At 39.9% G+C, this 16,818-nt stretch overlaps 1 protein-coding gene across 1 annotated transcript in view; it reads left to right on the forward strand.

Moving 5' to 3' along the window:
* LOC111146959 (DnaJ heat shock protein family (Hsp40) member C3) overlaps nt 1-16,818 on the forward strand; it is a 62,013-nt gene that overhangs the window by 11,218 nt on the left and 33,977 nt on the right. Inside the window, exons 2-4 of the mRNA XM_022502719.1 lie at nt 5,849-5,959; nt 13,293-13,417; nt 15,290-15,364. Of these exons, the coding sequence (XP_022358427.1) occupies nt 5,849-5,959; nt 13,293-13,417; nt 15,290-15,364 (311 nt within the window). The remainder of the gene's footprint in view (nt 1-5,848; nt 5,960-13,292; nt 13,418-15,289; nt 15,365-16,818) is intronic.

The following is a 16,818-nucleotide window of genomic DNA, read 5'->3' on the forward strand; positions in this document are numbered from 1 at the left end:
CCAACCTGAAATTTCTGTTTTTCTGATGGCCCTCCTCTTTTGGAAGTCATCCCCCGCTCTCTCCTATGAGGTTATGAATTTATTCTTTAAATAACTTCTGTCATTTCTGGAATTTGAGCACATTGGGAGGTAGGCTCATGTTCTCAGTTGGCTGTCCTGATCTAGTCCCTGTGGTCTACTTCAAAACATTTTTTTTAATGTATGAGATTTTTATCTGCTGGTTTTCTCTTAATTGAAGGGATTTGAATTTTTAAAAAAATCTTGATTTGGGAAAATCTTAAAAATATATCAAACTAGGGAGAATAACCTTGTGTACCTTGGGATACTGTCGCCAAGCTTCAAAAATTATCAACGTATGGCTGATCTCGTTTCACCTACACTTTCATTTTCCTTTTGAGATTACTTTGAAGTCAGTCCCATTCTTCATATTATGTATTCTGTAAAGACTTCAGTGTGCTGCGGAGAGGTCAGTATAATGCTCAGAAACAGCCTGTCTTCCTCCGATCACTCCTGGGAACCCCGCTTCCTAGAACATTCTCATAAATGGCTAAAGCCTGGTGGATTCTCCTCATTGCCTCTTTGGAAAAGACCACCCTATTCATCTCTGTTATGGCCACAGTTTTACACATAGTGTATATTCAGTATCTTTTGTTTAATGAAATCCATGGGTTTCCATAATCTCCATTATGAAAAGCAGGTTATATTTTTGGATGGTATGGAATTAGGTGGGACTACAGGGGACCTATCAGAATATAACTGGTTTCTGAATCTTTCTTGCATAGTGAAATTTCAGAGCAAGAGCCTATATTCGCATTTTAAACCCATTGAAAATTCCAGCTAGTTTCTCTAAATGTTACCCATACAGTCTTAAATAGGTTAGTTGTCTTTATGCTGTTGCCCCAAACAGGACCCTAAGTTTTTGGGGCCATCAAGTTAAGGTTCCCTCCTTGCCTCCCCCACTCTTCCTCCCTTTCTTCCATGTATGGAAGGGTCCATCCTTGGTCCATCCACCCAAGGAAATAAAACATGGTACAGAAATTAGGAACACTGAAAGCTGAAAAAGCTACTTTGTTTAGTAGGACAAATAGCAAGATAAAGTAAATTTCTTTCAGCTCCTTGCTGTAGTAGATTGGTGACTAGAAGGGCAGGTCCCCTTCGGTGCTCACATCACTGCCATGGGCATCCTGGACTCCTGTTCTTCACTTGGTTCCACATCCAGACGGTCGCCGTAAGCCGTGTGTAGTCTTCTTTCTCTCTCCTGTTTCTCTGAGCAGTCTGTTCTGTGTTTCCGTAGTCACTCCACAGTCAGATCACCTTCATGTCACCTGGCTCTGGTGACTGTGGATGCCTTATGGTTCCCCTCTCCCTCCGGTTGTTTATGAGACTCACCTAATGCCTGAAGCGACCCACTCCAGAAAAGTGAAATCATGACAGAGAGGAGAGCTACCTGAGATGTAGGACTTCAATTTCTCTGAAAGCCTCATTAATGCTCTTACTACTGGGCATTTAAATGTGATGTTCTTTGTGTTTGGAATGTTGTTTTTTTCCCCCTGTTAAGACCTTTTCACGTTGGCTGTATTCCCTTTTTTCCTTCAGGTTTCGGAGAGACCTCAGGAAACCCCCTCACTGTTGTCCAGTAGAACTTTCTGTGATGACAAGAAATATTCTGTGTTGTTTGCCGTGTGTCCTGTACTATCACTAGCTTTCCAGCACTTAAACTGTGACTAGTGTGACTGAGAAATTGCATTTTAAGTGTTATTTAACTATAGGTGTTAGGTGCCCTAACTTGTGTTCTTACAGCATCCTCTGTGTGTTGCCCCATCATAACACTATATTATATATCTTCCTACATTTTTATTATTATTATTTTTTTTAATTTATTTTATTTTTTTTAATTTTCAGCATAACAGTATTCCTTGTTTTTGTACCACACCCAGTGCTCCCTGCAGTCTGTGCCCTCTCCAATACCCACCACCTGGATCCCGCAACCTCCCACCCCCCCACCTCTTCAAACCCTTCAGATTGTTTTTCAGAGTCCATAGTCTCTCATGGTTCACCTCCCCTTCCAATTTCCCCCAACTCCCTTCTCCTAACTCCCCATGTCCTCCATGCTATTTGTTATGCTCCACAAATAAGTGAAACCATATGATAATTGACTCTCTCTGCTTGACTTATTTCACTCAGCATAATCTCTTCCAGTCCCGTCCATGTTGCTACAAAAGTTGGGTATTCATCCTTTCTGATGGAGGCATAAAACTCCATAGTGTATATGGACCACATCTTCCTTATCCATTCGTCCGTTGAAGGGCATCTTGGTTCTTTCCACAGTTTGGCAACCGTGGCCATTGCTGCTATAAACATTGGGGTACAGATGGCCCTTCTTTTCATTACATCTGTATCTTTGGGGTAAATACCCAGTAGTGCAATGGCAGGGTCATAGGGAAGCTCTATTTTTAATTTCTTGAGGAATCTCCACACTGTTCTCTAAAGAGGCTGCACCAACTTGCATTCCCACCAACAGTGTAAGAGGGTTCCCCTTTCTCCACATCCCCTCCAACACATGTTGTTTCCTGTCTTGCTAATTTTGGCCATTCTAACTGGTGTACGGTGATATCTCAATGTGGTACATTTTTATTATTAAACATTTCACAAAGTTGAAAGAATTTTTAAGTGTACATTCCTGCATCTGTCACCTGGATTCTGCCATGAATACAATTACCATACTTGGTTTTAACACATATCCATCTAGGTCTTCTCTGTCCATCCATTAATTCTTTTCTAAAAATACATTTCAAAATAATACCAATACTCATTCCCCTAAATATGTTAACATGCCTGTCATCAACAGCTTTTTTAAATGTAAAATTTATGTATAATTATCCATATTTTTAAATATCTGTTTGCTAAGTTTTGATACTTGCACATCCCAGTGTGCGCCGTATCTCTGTCAAGATTAGCGCATTATCATCACCCCAGGAAGTTCTCTCTTGCCCCTTCCCGGGCTGTCCTTTCTCCCACCTCCCCAAGAGATGACTGTTCTGATTTTTTTGTCCGGCAGTGTTGTTTAGCAACCGGAATAGCTTAATATCATGCTCACTGTAAAAGAGAGATGTTTTGCCTTCTTCATTTCCATATGCATCCTTCTATACACATTAAATTAAACTTTGTGTTTGATTTTCAGCTAGATCAGCTCTTTGGCTACCCAAAATAGGAGATTGTGTTAGGGCTGCTGTGGAAGCTCACAGAGGGAAACTTGAGTGGAGTGTTCACGCTAGTTGGTTTTGTCCCTCTGTAAGTGTTCTAGTGCACTTCAAAGAATCCCCCACACCACAGTCCTTACCTTCATCACTACTTTCACTGGGGTCATGTGCAACATCCTTGGTTTTCCAGTTAGCTTGGTTTTCCAATTAGCAAGTGACTACTGTCAAGCACAAATGGTCTCTTGATTAACTCTGATATTAATACCTGCTATGGATTACTGACCTCTTACTTCTCATTGACAGTGAGCTCGGACTGCACTCAAGCTCAAGGGCATGACTAAACCAGTCCTCAAAACCTACCTTTGTCTGTCTGCTAGGACCACTCCCTAGTGTCAACAGTATATAAGTCTGGGTCCATTCAGGAAACAGAGACCACAGAATAATTTAAAAGAGGAAAGTTAAATATAAAGAATTGTTAAGTTATGATAGGAGAATACCTATAAAGATGTAAAGAAAGGTCTATAGGATATTCTGTGATTAACAGATGGTCCCCCAAAAAAGGCCAGCTGAGAGGGGAGCCCCTACTCAAGTCTGGGGTTTGGGTCTTATTGAGAAGGTGTAGGTGCAACCTAAAGCGCTGATGGGGAAATTGACCGAGTTGCTGGGACTAGAGCCGGTCCGCGCTAGATGAGCAAGCAGGAAATTACTTTCTCAGGTATGGGTCCGCCCAGATTGGCTGTGTGTGCGGGAAGTTGGGGTGCTCTTGTAGGCATGCAGCCCGGAGTGCATAAGGTCCTCCTTGGGAGATAGTGCTCAGTCAAGGCTGCCAGGGTGCTGAGGGACTGGACCTGCAGGCATATGGCTAGGATAGGGCACCACTGGATATCCTCCCCATATGCACCATGCAGCAGGAGCCAGAAAAAAATAGAGAGAGCAACAAGATCCGGAAAGTGTCCTTCCTGCAGTGCCCCTTTGGTACATTTTACTGTGACAGAGTGTAATATTGTGCACAGTATGAAGAAGATATGCTTAAAAACCAGTCCTTTTTTTTTTTTTTAAAGATTGTATTTATGTATTTGACAGAGGAGACACAGCCAGAGGGAACACAAGCAGGGAAGAGTGGGAGAGGGAGAAGCGGCCTTCCTGCTGAGCAGGGAGCCTGATGTGGGGCTCGATTCTAGGACCCCGGGATCATGACCAGAGCCAAAGGCAGATGCTTAACAACTGAGCCACCCGGGCATCCCCAAAACCAGTCCATTTTTAAAGCCAGATACTGAAGGATGAATTCAGAGCAGAGAGGTAGTACACCGATAATTGGCATAGACGGTCAGATCATGTTATTCTACTCAGAATTCCTCATTAGCCCCCTGTTTTACCCAGAGTGAAACCAGAGCCGCACACAGTCAGGCCCTCTACTTCTTTGACCTCCTCTTACAGGACTGTCTTCCTTGGTGCTCTGGGGTAGCCATCCTGGCCTCCCTGCTCTTTTTGGAATGTAACCTGCCATGCTCCTGACTTACGAACCCTGCACTAGCTGGTCCTTCTTGGAAAGCTCTTTTTTCTACCTATCTGCATGTGAGTTCCTCACTTTGCTTGGAGTAAGTCTTTGCTCAGATGTCAGTTTCTCAGTGAGACCCACCCTTGACCACCTTGTTTAATATTGAGAACCCCAGCACTCCTGATGACCTCACATGGCTTGACTCTTTCCATGACACTTTTTACCTACCATACTCTATAATTTATGTATTTCTTAAGTCTGTCTCCTCCCTCCATAATGTCCAGCGCCATGAGTGGCAGAGGTTTTTGTTTGTTTTACTCACTTGCCCCAAATACCTAGATTAGTGCCTGGCGCATTGTAGATGCTCAGTAAGTACTTGGATATTAGACTGCACTTGATAATGCTCATTAAAATGAAATTCTGGGGGCACGTGGGAGGCTCAGTTGGTTCAGTGTCTACCTTCGGTTCTGGTCATCCCGGAGTCCTGGGATCGAGCCCCACGTCTGGCTGTCTGCTCATGGGGAGCCTGCTTCTCCCTCTCCCTCTGCCTGCCACTCCCCCTACTTGTGCTCTCTCTTTCTGTCAAATAAATAAATCTTTAAAAAAAAATGAAATTCTAGTTTAACAAAGCAATTATGATTTTGTTGTTTGACATATTTTTACTACTACTGTGGTGGGCAGTTCCCTTCTATTTTGGAGACTGGTTCCATTCTTCTGATTGACCAGGCTGATAATGCGCATGTTTTGGGGTGGCTTGCACTCTGTAAAACGAAGCACTGGGCTTTGTTGTTACCTTTTCTGTGTCACTCTTTAGCTTCTGTGACTCATCTGACCAGATTCCTGAAGCAGATAACTATATATATATTTTAAAGATTTTATTTATTTGAGAGAGAGGGAGAGAGAGAGCGCATGTTTGCACCTGCGCCTGCGAAATGAGGGGTGAGGCAGCGGGAGAGGAAGAAGCAGACCTTCCGCTGAGCAGGGAGCCCACCACAGGGTGATCCGAGGACCCTGGGATCATTGACCTGAGCCAAAGGCAGGTGTGTAACCAACTGAGCCACGCAGGTGCCCCATATTTTTAACATTTTATTTTTCAGAATTAAATCTTGGTCATGGAAAGTTAACTTATTTTTGTTGTTGTTGTTTTTAGGTGCTGAATGTGGAGTAAATGCAGATGTTGAGAAACATCTTGAATTGGGCAAGAAGTTACTTGCAGCTGGACAGCTAGCTGATGCTTTATCCCAGTTTCATGCTGCAGTAGGTTTGTATCTTGGAACCAAAACCCTCAGGGGCCATTCTTTGGATACCTCCTTTGGATAACATTGAAAATAAACACTTTAATGTTTAAAGAAAACGGTTAAAATATTTGCAGGATTCTGGGTGAAATAGATTAATAAACACATAACACTTAAATATGTATGTGTCTAACACGAGAAAATTTTCCAGATAACTTGGACTTTCTACTGTACGTACCAAGAATAATTCAAGGTAATTTTGACAGAAAGCTTTCCTCACTGTATTATGTAGTTTTTTGCCCCCCTTAAAGATTTCACTGATGATGGTTTAATGATGACTTGAGAACATTGGTACGATTATTTTACTTTGAGGCCTTTGGGGGTTCCTGCCGTCCATTGCCTCTTCTGTGTTGGTCAAACTTCCTCCATCTCTTAGGCTGTTCTGTTGCTCATTTGTTTTTGTGTGTAGTGTCAGCGGTCTTTGCACCTTTCAGTCTGTTGGGACTGAGAGAAACAAGGTGGCCACAATAAAGAGGTTCTAAATGAGGACTTAAAGGATTTTCTTATGAGTCACTGTATATGCTTTTGTGTTAGGACTTTCTGACATTGACTTTTCTGAATCCTTTTTAAAATTAATTTATACATTCTTACCTATATTTGGGATGGTTAAGAGTGGCAAGGTAACTGCGAGTTAATAATGTGGTGGGGTTCTTTTTTGTATATTTTTAATAAGATAATTATTAATTATCTGGTTTTGCTCACCAGAAAAATTATCATCTTACTCTTAAAATTTACTTTGTAAACAGTACATGATTAGATTTTGGTTTGGCAATATTTTTCTTCATGCTTTTTTGAAAACTCAGATTTTCATTACTGATGCTATTAGCTCTCTAGAATAATAAGAAACCTAGATTTTAATCTTGGCTCTGCCACTTGATAATGCTATATTATTGGTCAAGTTATGTAAGTAAATTTTGGCTTAAACAAGTTGCCTGCATATTCTTAGCAGTTTTCACTGTGCTACCCAAAAAGGGATTTCTTTGTGAAGGTTAGGTGGGAATAATGTTTATAAAGATTTTTTTGAAAATAGGGTACAATTACACATGTAAGGTATGTAGAAATACGATTTTTGTGTCTCTGAAAATTAACACTTTGAAAAAACAGACTTGATGTGTTAATAGGATTTTCTTAACTATGTGAAGTTTCTGTTGGGAAATTTTTTCATTTTTGCGATTAGCTTACCTTGGGAAGTGGTGGGTAATTGGCACAATAATTCGCACAAGTTACTTCTCAACAGAGACCGAATACTGTGTGACCATGTCATTACTGAGGCCACACTTCTCTGGTGATTTGAACTGTCTTCAGTGCTGCAGCATGATAATGAAAAAAAAAATTTCCATTATTGTCTTAGATAAAGCATGTCTTAAAAAAAATACTGATTCTTCCCTAGTAGTGCAAGAGTATTTGCAGAAACGTAGACCTCCTACCCACTTTATACTTTATTATTTGCTTCCTTTAATCTCAATTTAGCAGAACCATTAGGGCCATGTAATATTGTTACAGTAGTTTAAAATGACTGCCCATTTTTCTTTTGCTTCACTGTCGTGCAAGAATTGTTGAGATGGCTCTTTCCCAGAATACCCAATAATATACTACTGTATTCACCGAAATATGTAAATTAGGAAAGCTAGAACGTGGTAATTGATTTGTGGAATTCAGTGAAGGGAGAAAGCGAAGCCCTACTGTGCATTCGGAACTCACGGTGTCCTTCTGTCTATCATGATTTGGTTGGGTACAGCAATTCTCGGATGGCGCCCACGTCATAATTTCTGAGGGGGAACTGTGTAGTTTGGGACATTTCATCGTTTTAGTTTGTGTAAAGCACTGGTCATAACTAACCGTAGAAAATAAAGTTTAAATTGTCTATGATGGCAGTACGGTAGTGACGGGAGGGGTGATGTCATGGTCCATCGAATCTCTTGGGAGATGTGTACGTGTGTTTATCAGAAAAGAGCTTTAGAGCCTCCTTTTCGATGGCCACACTGGCTGCTTAGGGCAGCCCAGTGAATTAGGGGGTGCCCCTCCCTAGCAGTGACCACATCCGGGTCTCCTGACTGGTGGACTGGCGTGTTGTGTGCCTACTGCTGCGGGCCGTGGAGTTCTGCTGCGCTGGGGGATGGCTTTAATACATTGCTTTACCCTGACTGCGTAAAGAGCTCATTGTTTACTCACTTACTGTACTTTCCAGCTTCCCAGTTTTGTGATGTACTTTATGTCTTTAACTTCTGTGGTTAGAAATTGATGTTAGGGTTTGCAGTAGAATTTGACTAGCAGTATTGGGAGTTATCAACAGATTGTTTTTATTATAATGCTATGCTGACATTATTTATGGTTGTGGCACCCTTCTATTTTCATTTTTGAAAAATTGCTAGGTGCATTTTAAAAATTACTTGGGCTTGGTATGTTTTATGATTACATTTTTAACACAGTAAAAGGTTTATTAAAATTCAGTAGCAACACAAATTGTTTCTACAGTATGGTACAGCTCTGTCAGTGATTTGAAGTTTTTTTTATATCAGGCATATGAATATTTTTTGGCAGAAGTTTTAAGATTTACGGACTGATGAAAAAATTCTTGATCTGTTGGAAACTGATTTGAGGAAGAATGTTGATTACCATTTTCCAATAGTCTTCTGAAACAGTTGCATTTACTGTAGTGTTATGAAGCAGTCAGACACAAGTTTTGTTTAGCGATTTATCGTTAGAGAAACTGCAGTGCAGTGTGAAAATGCACTGACTCTTATTCCCACAACATGATCTTATGGAGATAATGAATTCTGGGATCTGAAATCACTTTTTTGATAGATTTAACAGAATGTCTTAGCTATCTATATCTGGCAGGAATGAATGTCTAATCCGGTAGGTTAAATGGTGGGCATTTCTGAAATGATAGGTATCCCCACTCACTTGGTAAGAAAATTAGTATCCCATTTATAGTTTTCCGAAATCAAAAAACAAAATCCATGTCTACATTTGTCACTTAAACATATCATGATGTTTTCTCATCAAATTTGTACCTCATATATGAGATGGGAATGGGCGTTACTCTTCACGTTTAGACAGAAGGGAACAAGGAGTACTTTAGTAACTTTCCAAATGCCACATTCTAACTTAAAACATTGTGAGCTTCTTAGGGATGGGTAGAGTATTATTATTATTGTTAGTATCATTATTATTATTTGTGTTGAAGTATAATCAGCACACATGTTACATTAGTTTCCTATGGGACTAAAGGAATTAGTTTCATTTGATTCCTCATTTTTGTAGGTTTATTGTTAAAAATTGGGGTTCTAATTCCACTTCTTGTCTTAAAAAATACCTAAAAACTGAAGAATAAAGCAACTGAAAGTAAATGACCCAGAATTATTTTAAAGATTTATTTATTTATGTCACAAGTAGGCAGAGAGGCAGGCAGAGAGAGAGGAGGAAGTAGGCTCCCCGCTGAGTGGAGAGCCCGATGCAGGACTCGATCCCAGGACCCTGGGATCATGACCTGAGCCGAAGGCAGAGGCTTTAACCCACTGAACCACCCAGGTGCCCCAATTCCGAATTATTTTATATAGACATTTTTAATATATGTGTAATCCAGTACTTAATACAAAAGCTATATCATATATAATCCTCCTTGGAGGTTTTTTTTTGCATAGCCGAAATGGTCAGTTTTTTTCCCAAATTGAGGTCTAATGGAATTTTTAGTGAAACTGCTGCCCTGATAAAATGCCGGACATTAGCACTAAGCATTCTTCTTTTCTTGAAAGAATTAGATGCAGAGTTCAAAAGAAGCAGCATCTGTGTTTGCAGATACCATTGCTAATTTCATATGAGAGAATGATCTAAGTATCCTGTGAGGCACATCTCTTTAAGAGCTATGTCCATTCTCTGGAATCCCTGCGTGGGGCGGCTGGCAGGGAAAAAGGGGACTGTGTGACCACATGTTTGCTTTGCCTCCTGGGTGGGAAGAACTCCAAATTCAGACCGGCGAGGTCAGAATCTCCGAGCAGCTTCTCTTCCAAAAGCAGGAGATGGTAGCATCTGCCAGACCCTCTGTGCCACCTCGGGCGGACTGCTCGGACCAGAGGACAGGACCAGCAGAGACCTCAGCCCTCTTCCTCTTTGGTACCCTTTGACAGAAACCTCTTCTGGGCTGAACAGAATGTGGCAACAAACCATTTGCTCCCCAGGTTTCCAGACCTGGCTCTGGAAGGAAGACCCATGGAAAGGGAGCCACATTCATCTGGAGGTTAGAAAATGTTTTCCTTGGTCTGTGGCTGGGCTGATGTTGGCATGGTTCCTTCTTGTCCACAACAAGGTGACACTAGGGAAAGGAAACAAAATAGAAGCCTTTCTCGATGAGAAGGACCCAAGAATCAAGACCAGAAGCAAGGGAGGAGCTCCTGGGGTAGGGTAGGGTAGAAGAGACCCTGTGGGAAAGCTGGCTAGCTCCAGGGACCAAGTATTAGGGTGTCTTATGGAAATGAAAGAAAGACCAAACAAGCTGTATGTGTTCTGACTTTGTAGTCCCTTGCTTGTCCTAGGCAGGTCTCAGTGTTGGCCTTGATTGTGGTGATCATTCCGTTTCCTTTTATTTGAGTCCCTGTGGGCCAGGTGATACAGAGACACAAAAGTGAATTTACTCAAGGAATTTGTTTTCTCTAGACTGAGGTGTGTGTATAAATAATAACAGAGGGAGTGGTAAGTGTTCTGGGCCCAGTAAGAGGTATAGTATATTACAGAATGCTATGGAAATTGAGGGAAGGTATATTTTCACATGTGTAATCAAATAGGTCATTTAAGCTGTGCCTCAGAGGTCAAGTAGGATTTGGATATATGAAGTGGGTAGTGTGTGATGTAAACTCCAGGCCTTAAATCATGTCATTTGTAGTATTTACTTTTTTGCTTAGTGTAAATAAATCATGGAAAATATGTTTTGTTTTTTTTTAATTAATGAATATAGAAGCACTTCATGTTCATTGTGACACATTTGGGAGTATGTATATATAGTATAAAGAAGAAAACCCGACCTGTCTGCCCCAGTAACTGCTGTTGACCTGTGGTGAATTTCCTTTTACGTTTAAAGGCAGTCACTTAAGTGTCAGAAATCCATAGGTTTCAAATCATTCTCACGGCCACTTACGCTCACCTGACCCACATATTTAATTCATTGCACATTCTAAGTTGAATATGAACTAAACCTAAAAATGTATCATGTATGCTCTAAATGTAGTTACTCTGTTTCTTAGTTTTTCTTCAGGCTAATTACAGTCTTTTGTAGGACATACCCTGTATGCAGGCTGCTAACTGCTCTTTTTCCCATGTCTTCTAAGCAGAATTGACTAGGAAAGAAATTTCAGTGATGCTTACCTGGGTTTTATGGATTGTTTCTGGTTTTTTGTTTTAGATTTGAGAAAAAATTAAGTTTTTTTTTTTAATTGTTAAAATGCCCAGTTCTCTTGGTTTTTCAAAAATATAACTATAATAAAATATGTAGTACAATAAAATGCATATTACAAAAATTTACCATTTTGACCATTTGTGAGTATATGAAGTTGGTGGCATTAATCACATTCACATTGTTGTTTGTACAACCCACACCAGCGTTTGTCTCTGGAGCTTTGTCTTCTGCACCCATCAAGCAGTTCTTTCCCATTTATCTGTCTCTGCATTTCTCTCCTTTCCTCTTTTTTCCTTTCTTTTTATCATAGCCATCCTAATGGATGTGAAGTGGTGTCTCAGTGTGGTTTTGATTTGCATTTCCCCAGTGATTAGTGATGTAATCATCTTTTCAGGTGCTTTTGGCTATTTGTACCTCTTTCATATATGGTTTCATAGCCTGCTCTGTCCTCCGGCTCTACCCTTGCCCAGCAGTACTTCAGGTAGTTCAGTGCCATTAACAACTGCTCAAAACCATGATTTTCAATGATTATATACCATCCTGCCATACAGGTTCCCATTTGCCATGTTTTTCAAATAATAAGACCTTCAGGGGTAGAACTTTCAGAGAGTTTTAGTTGTAAATCTTATAATGATGGAACATCTCTGTGCATAAATGTTTGTTTGTTTAAGACACGTGGCTGGGTTTGGTCAAGAACATATATGTTTCAAAATTGCTTTCTAGGAGGACTGTTTGACAGCACAAGGTTTGCTTCTAACTGTAGGCACTGAGTAGAGTGGAGTTAGCTCAAAACCTAACATATCCATCTGTATTCCTTCTTTCTAATATTGTTAACTTAATTAGTCCTGCTCTCATTTCCACTCTTCTCCTTTGTCCTAAGAGTTGTACCTTTATTTCTTCACTGCCATTTTGATTGGAATTTGTGAGGGAGCAGAGATTGCACATTTCTTACGTCAGTTTAACTGGAAGTCTGTGATTTTCTAAAATCCTGTGCATAGTCACATTCTTGGTATTTTACTTAAGGAAGTTTCAGCAAAGACAAAGACTGAATTGGATACTTATAGAAATTATGAGTTGCATATAGTTACTATTTTAACCAAGAGGTTGGCAAGCTTTTTCTTTAAAGAGCCAGATAATGAATTTTTAAGCTTTGTAGCCATACAGTCTCTGTGTTCATATTTTTTTAATTTTTATTTTTTGGCAACTCTTTAAAAATATAAAAGATATTCTTGATTTGAAGTCTGTGGGTTGGATTTGGCTCAGAGACCCTAGTTTGCCAATCCTGTGCTGGCTTTTTTTTCCCTTAAAGATTGTATTTATTTGTCAGAGAGGGAGAGGGAGAAATACAGAACACAAGCAGGGGCGCTGCAGGCAGAGGGAGAAGCAGACTGCCCGCTGAGCAGGGAGCCCCATGCAGGATTGGATTCCAGGACCCTGGGATCAGGACCTGAGTTGAAGACAGAAGCTTAACCAAGACTAAGTCACCCAGGCATCCCAGTCCTGTTCTGCCTTTATTTGCAGTGATCTTGCTAGTCAACGTGACACATTATTGATGAAGAAATGCTTTTCTTAAGGCCTTTCTTTCTTTTTTTAAAAAGATTTTATTTATTTATTTATTAGAGAGAGCTCAAACAGGTGCAAGAGAAGGAGCAAGTGGGAGGAGGGGCAGAGGGAGAGGGAGGGAGGGAGAAGGGAGAGAATCTCAAGCAGACTCTGTGCCGAGCGCAGGGCCCAGTTTGGGGCTCAGTCCTACCACCCGAGATCATGACTAGAGCTGCCGCCAGGGGTCAGATGCTTAACCGACTGAGCATACCTTTCTTAAGGGAATTGCAAATTCTAGTACTATTTAGGTTATTTGGTTTTTGAATAAATTACCAAGAGCTAATATTTGTTATTTCAATTTTCAGATGGTGACCCAGAGAACTATATTGCTTACTATCGGAGAGCTACTGTCTTTTTAGCTATGGGCAAGTCAAAAGCGGCACTTCCTGATTTAACTAAAGTAATTGAATTGAAGATGGATTTCACTGCAGTAAGTGCATCTAAACTTTCTTTAAGGGAGAACTTTATGGGAATTTGGAAGAGTTAATTTGTCTTTTAAGGTGAGGACCAGCCTGCGTAGCTGGAGGACGGAGAAAGCCGCCGTGGTGTAGCGGACTGGGCAGCAAGAGAAAGCCAGAGTTTCTGGAATCAAAGGTCTGTGTGGAACAGGAACAGTGGGCGCCGCCTCTGATTTTGAAAAGCGTGCCAGTGGTGTTAGCTTCGTGGTTTCGGAAGACCTCTGGAGGGCGGAGTGTAGGACAAGACGTGAGGCTGAGTAACCAGCTCATCGAGAAGCTGAGCTCGCTGAAGCTGAAGTTCAATGAAAAGGCTGGCAGGGGACGGACAGTAGTTCCCATTAAGGCTGTAGCAGGAAGAACAAAGAACAGGAGATGGTCGGTTAAGCCGTGGTTTGTGGTGAGGACACAATCGTGAATTAGACTGATCCTCCCCTGCAGCCAGCCCAGAAGCCTCAGAAATGGAGGAATTTACAGTCCTGATGGGATGTCCTGGTGACTGGCAGGTCAGCGTGATGGCTTAGAATAAATGGATAAGTTAGATAGTTTCCAAAATTAATTTGGTAACTCATTTATTGTTTATATCCTACCATATTCCAAAAAGGACTAGGGATAACTGAAAGGTATGGGTGAATGTTTGGCGTGAAATATTATTATTATTTTAGGATGGAATTCCCAAATGTCAGATTTTTTTCTTTAATCTGTTACTTTACCTAGCTGAGCACAACCTATCAGAAGGTTAAGTAGTTCATTTTCCTAGGATTATAGTAGCTATTAGGTAGCTGAAGTGGCTTTCATCTTGCTATTTATGTGTGTTGATGCACTTAACAGAGGATTAGGGGCATTTTTACATATTGTAAAAGTAATATATAAGTTCTAGCGGACTATCACTGTGGTTTCTGTCTTATGGTCACATTGGTCATCAGAGCGTTGGTGTTCTTGGAAGAGCTGGGATCACGCACATGTAGAGGAATATCAAATGAGGGGGGAGTGACGCACGTGGGAAGGGAAGACGTGTTGTTACTCAGTTATGGTAGAGTGCGTATGTCCACTGAGAATTAATAAAAACAAAATAATTTCTAGAACTTTGATTGGTAAAGTCCCAAATTACACAGCTTTGTTTATAGTGACAAAAAGTTATTACAATGGCAAAAAAATTTTTTTAATTGAGATATAATTCACATACCATCAAATTCATCCTTTTTTCAATTGTATAATTCACTGGTGTCTTAGTATATTCACAAGGTTGTGCAAACATCACCACTGTCTAGTTCCAGAACACTTTTGATATCCCCAAAAGATATCTTGTCCCTTATAGCAGCCCCTCCCCATTTATGCCGTGGCCTTTGGCCACCACGTATCTTTCTGTCTGTATGGATTTGCTTATTTGGACATTTCATGTAAATGAAGTCATACAGTACATGGCCTTTTGTGTCTGACTCTTTTCACAATGCATATTGTTCTCAAGATCCGTCCATGTTGTAGCGTGTGTCAACACTTCATTCCTTTTTATGGTTGGATGATATTCCATTGTATGGAGAGACCACATTTGCTTATTGACATTATAGTTGGTGGGAGTTTACAATTTGGGGGGATATAGCGCAAAAATTATTTTTAAGGAAGCATACTTTAATAAAAGTAATACACATTCAGTGGTTCCAGGAATTGTTCTTAAGAGTGCCAAGTCAAATAAATGGACATTGGAAAAATACATATTTCATTAATGCTTCATCAGCGTATTTGGTTTTATTCTTCGTGTTTAAAGAAAATTTGGAAATGCATGGTACTCAGAACACCTTTCCTTTTTTCTTTTTCTTTTTTTTTTTTTTACCTTTCCTTTTTTCTAGGCAAGATTACAGAGAGGTCACTTATTACTCAAACAAGGAAAACTTGATGAAGCAGAAGATGATTTTAAAAAAGTGGTAAGTTCAATATGTATTTGGCTTTATGAAGATGTTGAACATCTTTATGAAGATGAGTGAATATATTGGACTTTTTTATATTTAGACATTTAGTAATAACTTTATAGCTAAAAGGGACAATCATTTGTGTATATAAAAGTCACAGTTTCTGAATTAATACATAGTGATTGACATGAGAGAATCACCTTAATAGTCGAAAGATAAAGTATGTGGAAAGAATATATGATTGTTTTTAAAGATTTTATTTATTTGAGAGAGAGGGAGTGAGAGAGAGCATGAGAGGGGAGAGGGTCAGAGAGAGAAGCAGACTTCCTGCTGAGCAGGTAGCCTGATATGAGTCGAAAGCCATTCTTAACCAACTGAGCCACCCAGGTGCCCAAGAAAAAATAATTTTAATTCAGTTTATATAGCTCACATGTTCTGCTTTGTTTTGCATGAGCATCTAGAGATGTCACCTGAACTATTCTAAAACTCCTTGGGAAACCCTTCATTTGATTTAAAAGGAAAAATGAGACATTTTTAAAAGGGAATTTTATAATTACCCATATGGCTATTTTACAGTGTATAAAGTGTTTTGGATTTGTTGGGGGATGGTACAGGTTACATGTAATTGAAAAATGATTTAGAGAGACGGCCAATGTCTTTATGTCCTCATGAAGCTGGTTTTAAGACCTGCATTTTTATTCTGTCTGGATTTGTTTCTGAATGGTCTAGAAAGAGCATACATACAGTGGACCTTTGAACAACAGGGGTTTGAACTGCATGGGTCCACTTCTATGTGGACTGTGTAAATATTGTAAACATATTTTTTCTTCCTTATGATTTTCTTAATAAAATCTTCTTTTCTCTAGCTTACTTTATTGTAAGAATACAGTAGGTAATACATATACAAAAATATGTTAATTGACTATTTGTTAACGATAAGGCTTCTGGTCAATAGTAGGCTACTAGTAGTTAAGTTTTGGAGGAGTCAAGTTATACATGGATTTGACTGGGTGGGAGGTGCCGGTTCCCCAACCCTGTGTTGTTCAAGGGTCAAGTGTATAAACCTCATTGTTCATTATTTGCATTTTTGTAGTTTGTAAAAATGCTTAGTTATGATAACCACTATGAAAATAAAACTGAAATTTCTAATATTTTCATAACCTTTGTCACAATGCTCAGTCATATACAGAGAAATCCAAAAAACTTTAGACTTAATTATAATCTAATCAGTGGTTGTCTCATGGTCTCAGTAAAACTGGGTGTTCCTTTATGTTTACCTGATTTTCCTTACTGTTTGGGAAGAAGCTTGAGAGCAGGCTGAAGGACAGGTGGTGGGGAGGCCATGGTGTTAGGGTTACCTTTCCCCAGCCCAGTTCTTGTACACAGAAAGTGTTGTGAGAAATTCATTGAATGGATCGATGAATGATAAAGCATAAAAATGGGTTTCCTTCTTTCTAACAGATGGTTAA

This window comes from Enhydra lutris, unplaced genomic scaffold (assembly GCF_002288905.1).
Source record: "Enhydra lutris kenyoni isolate GAN:26980312 unplaced genomic scaffold, ASM228890v2 scaffoldscaffold15, whole genome shotgun sequence".
NCBI classification, from domain to species: Eukaryota; Metazoa; Chordata; class Mammalia; order Carnivora; family Mustelidae; genus Enhydra; species Enhydra lutris.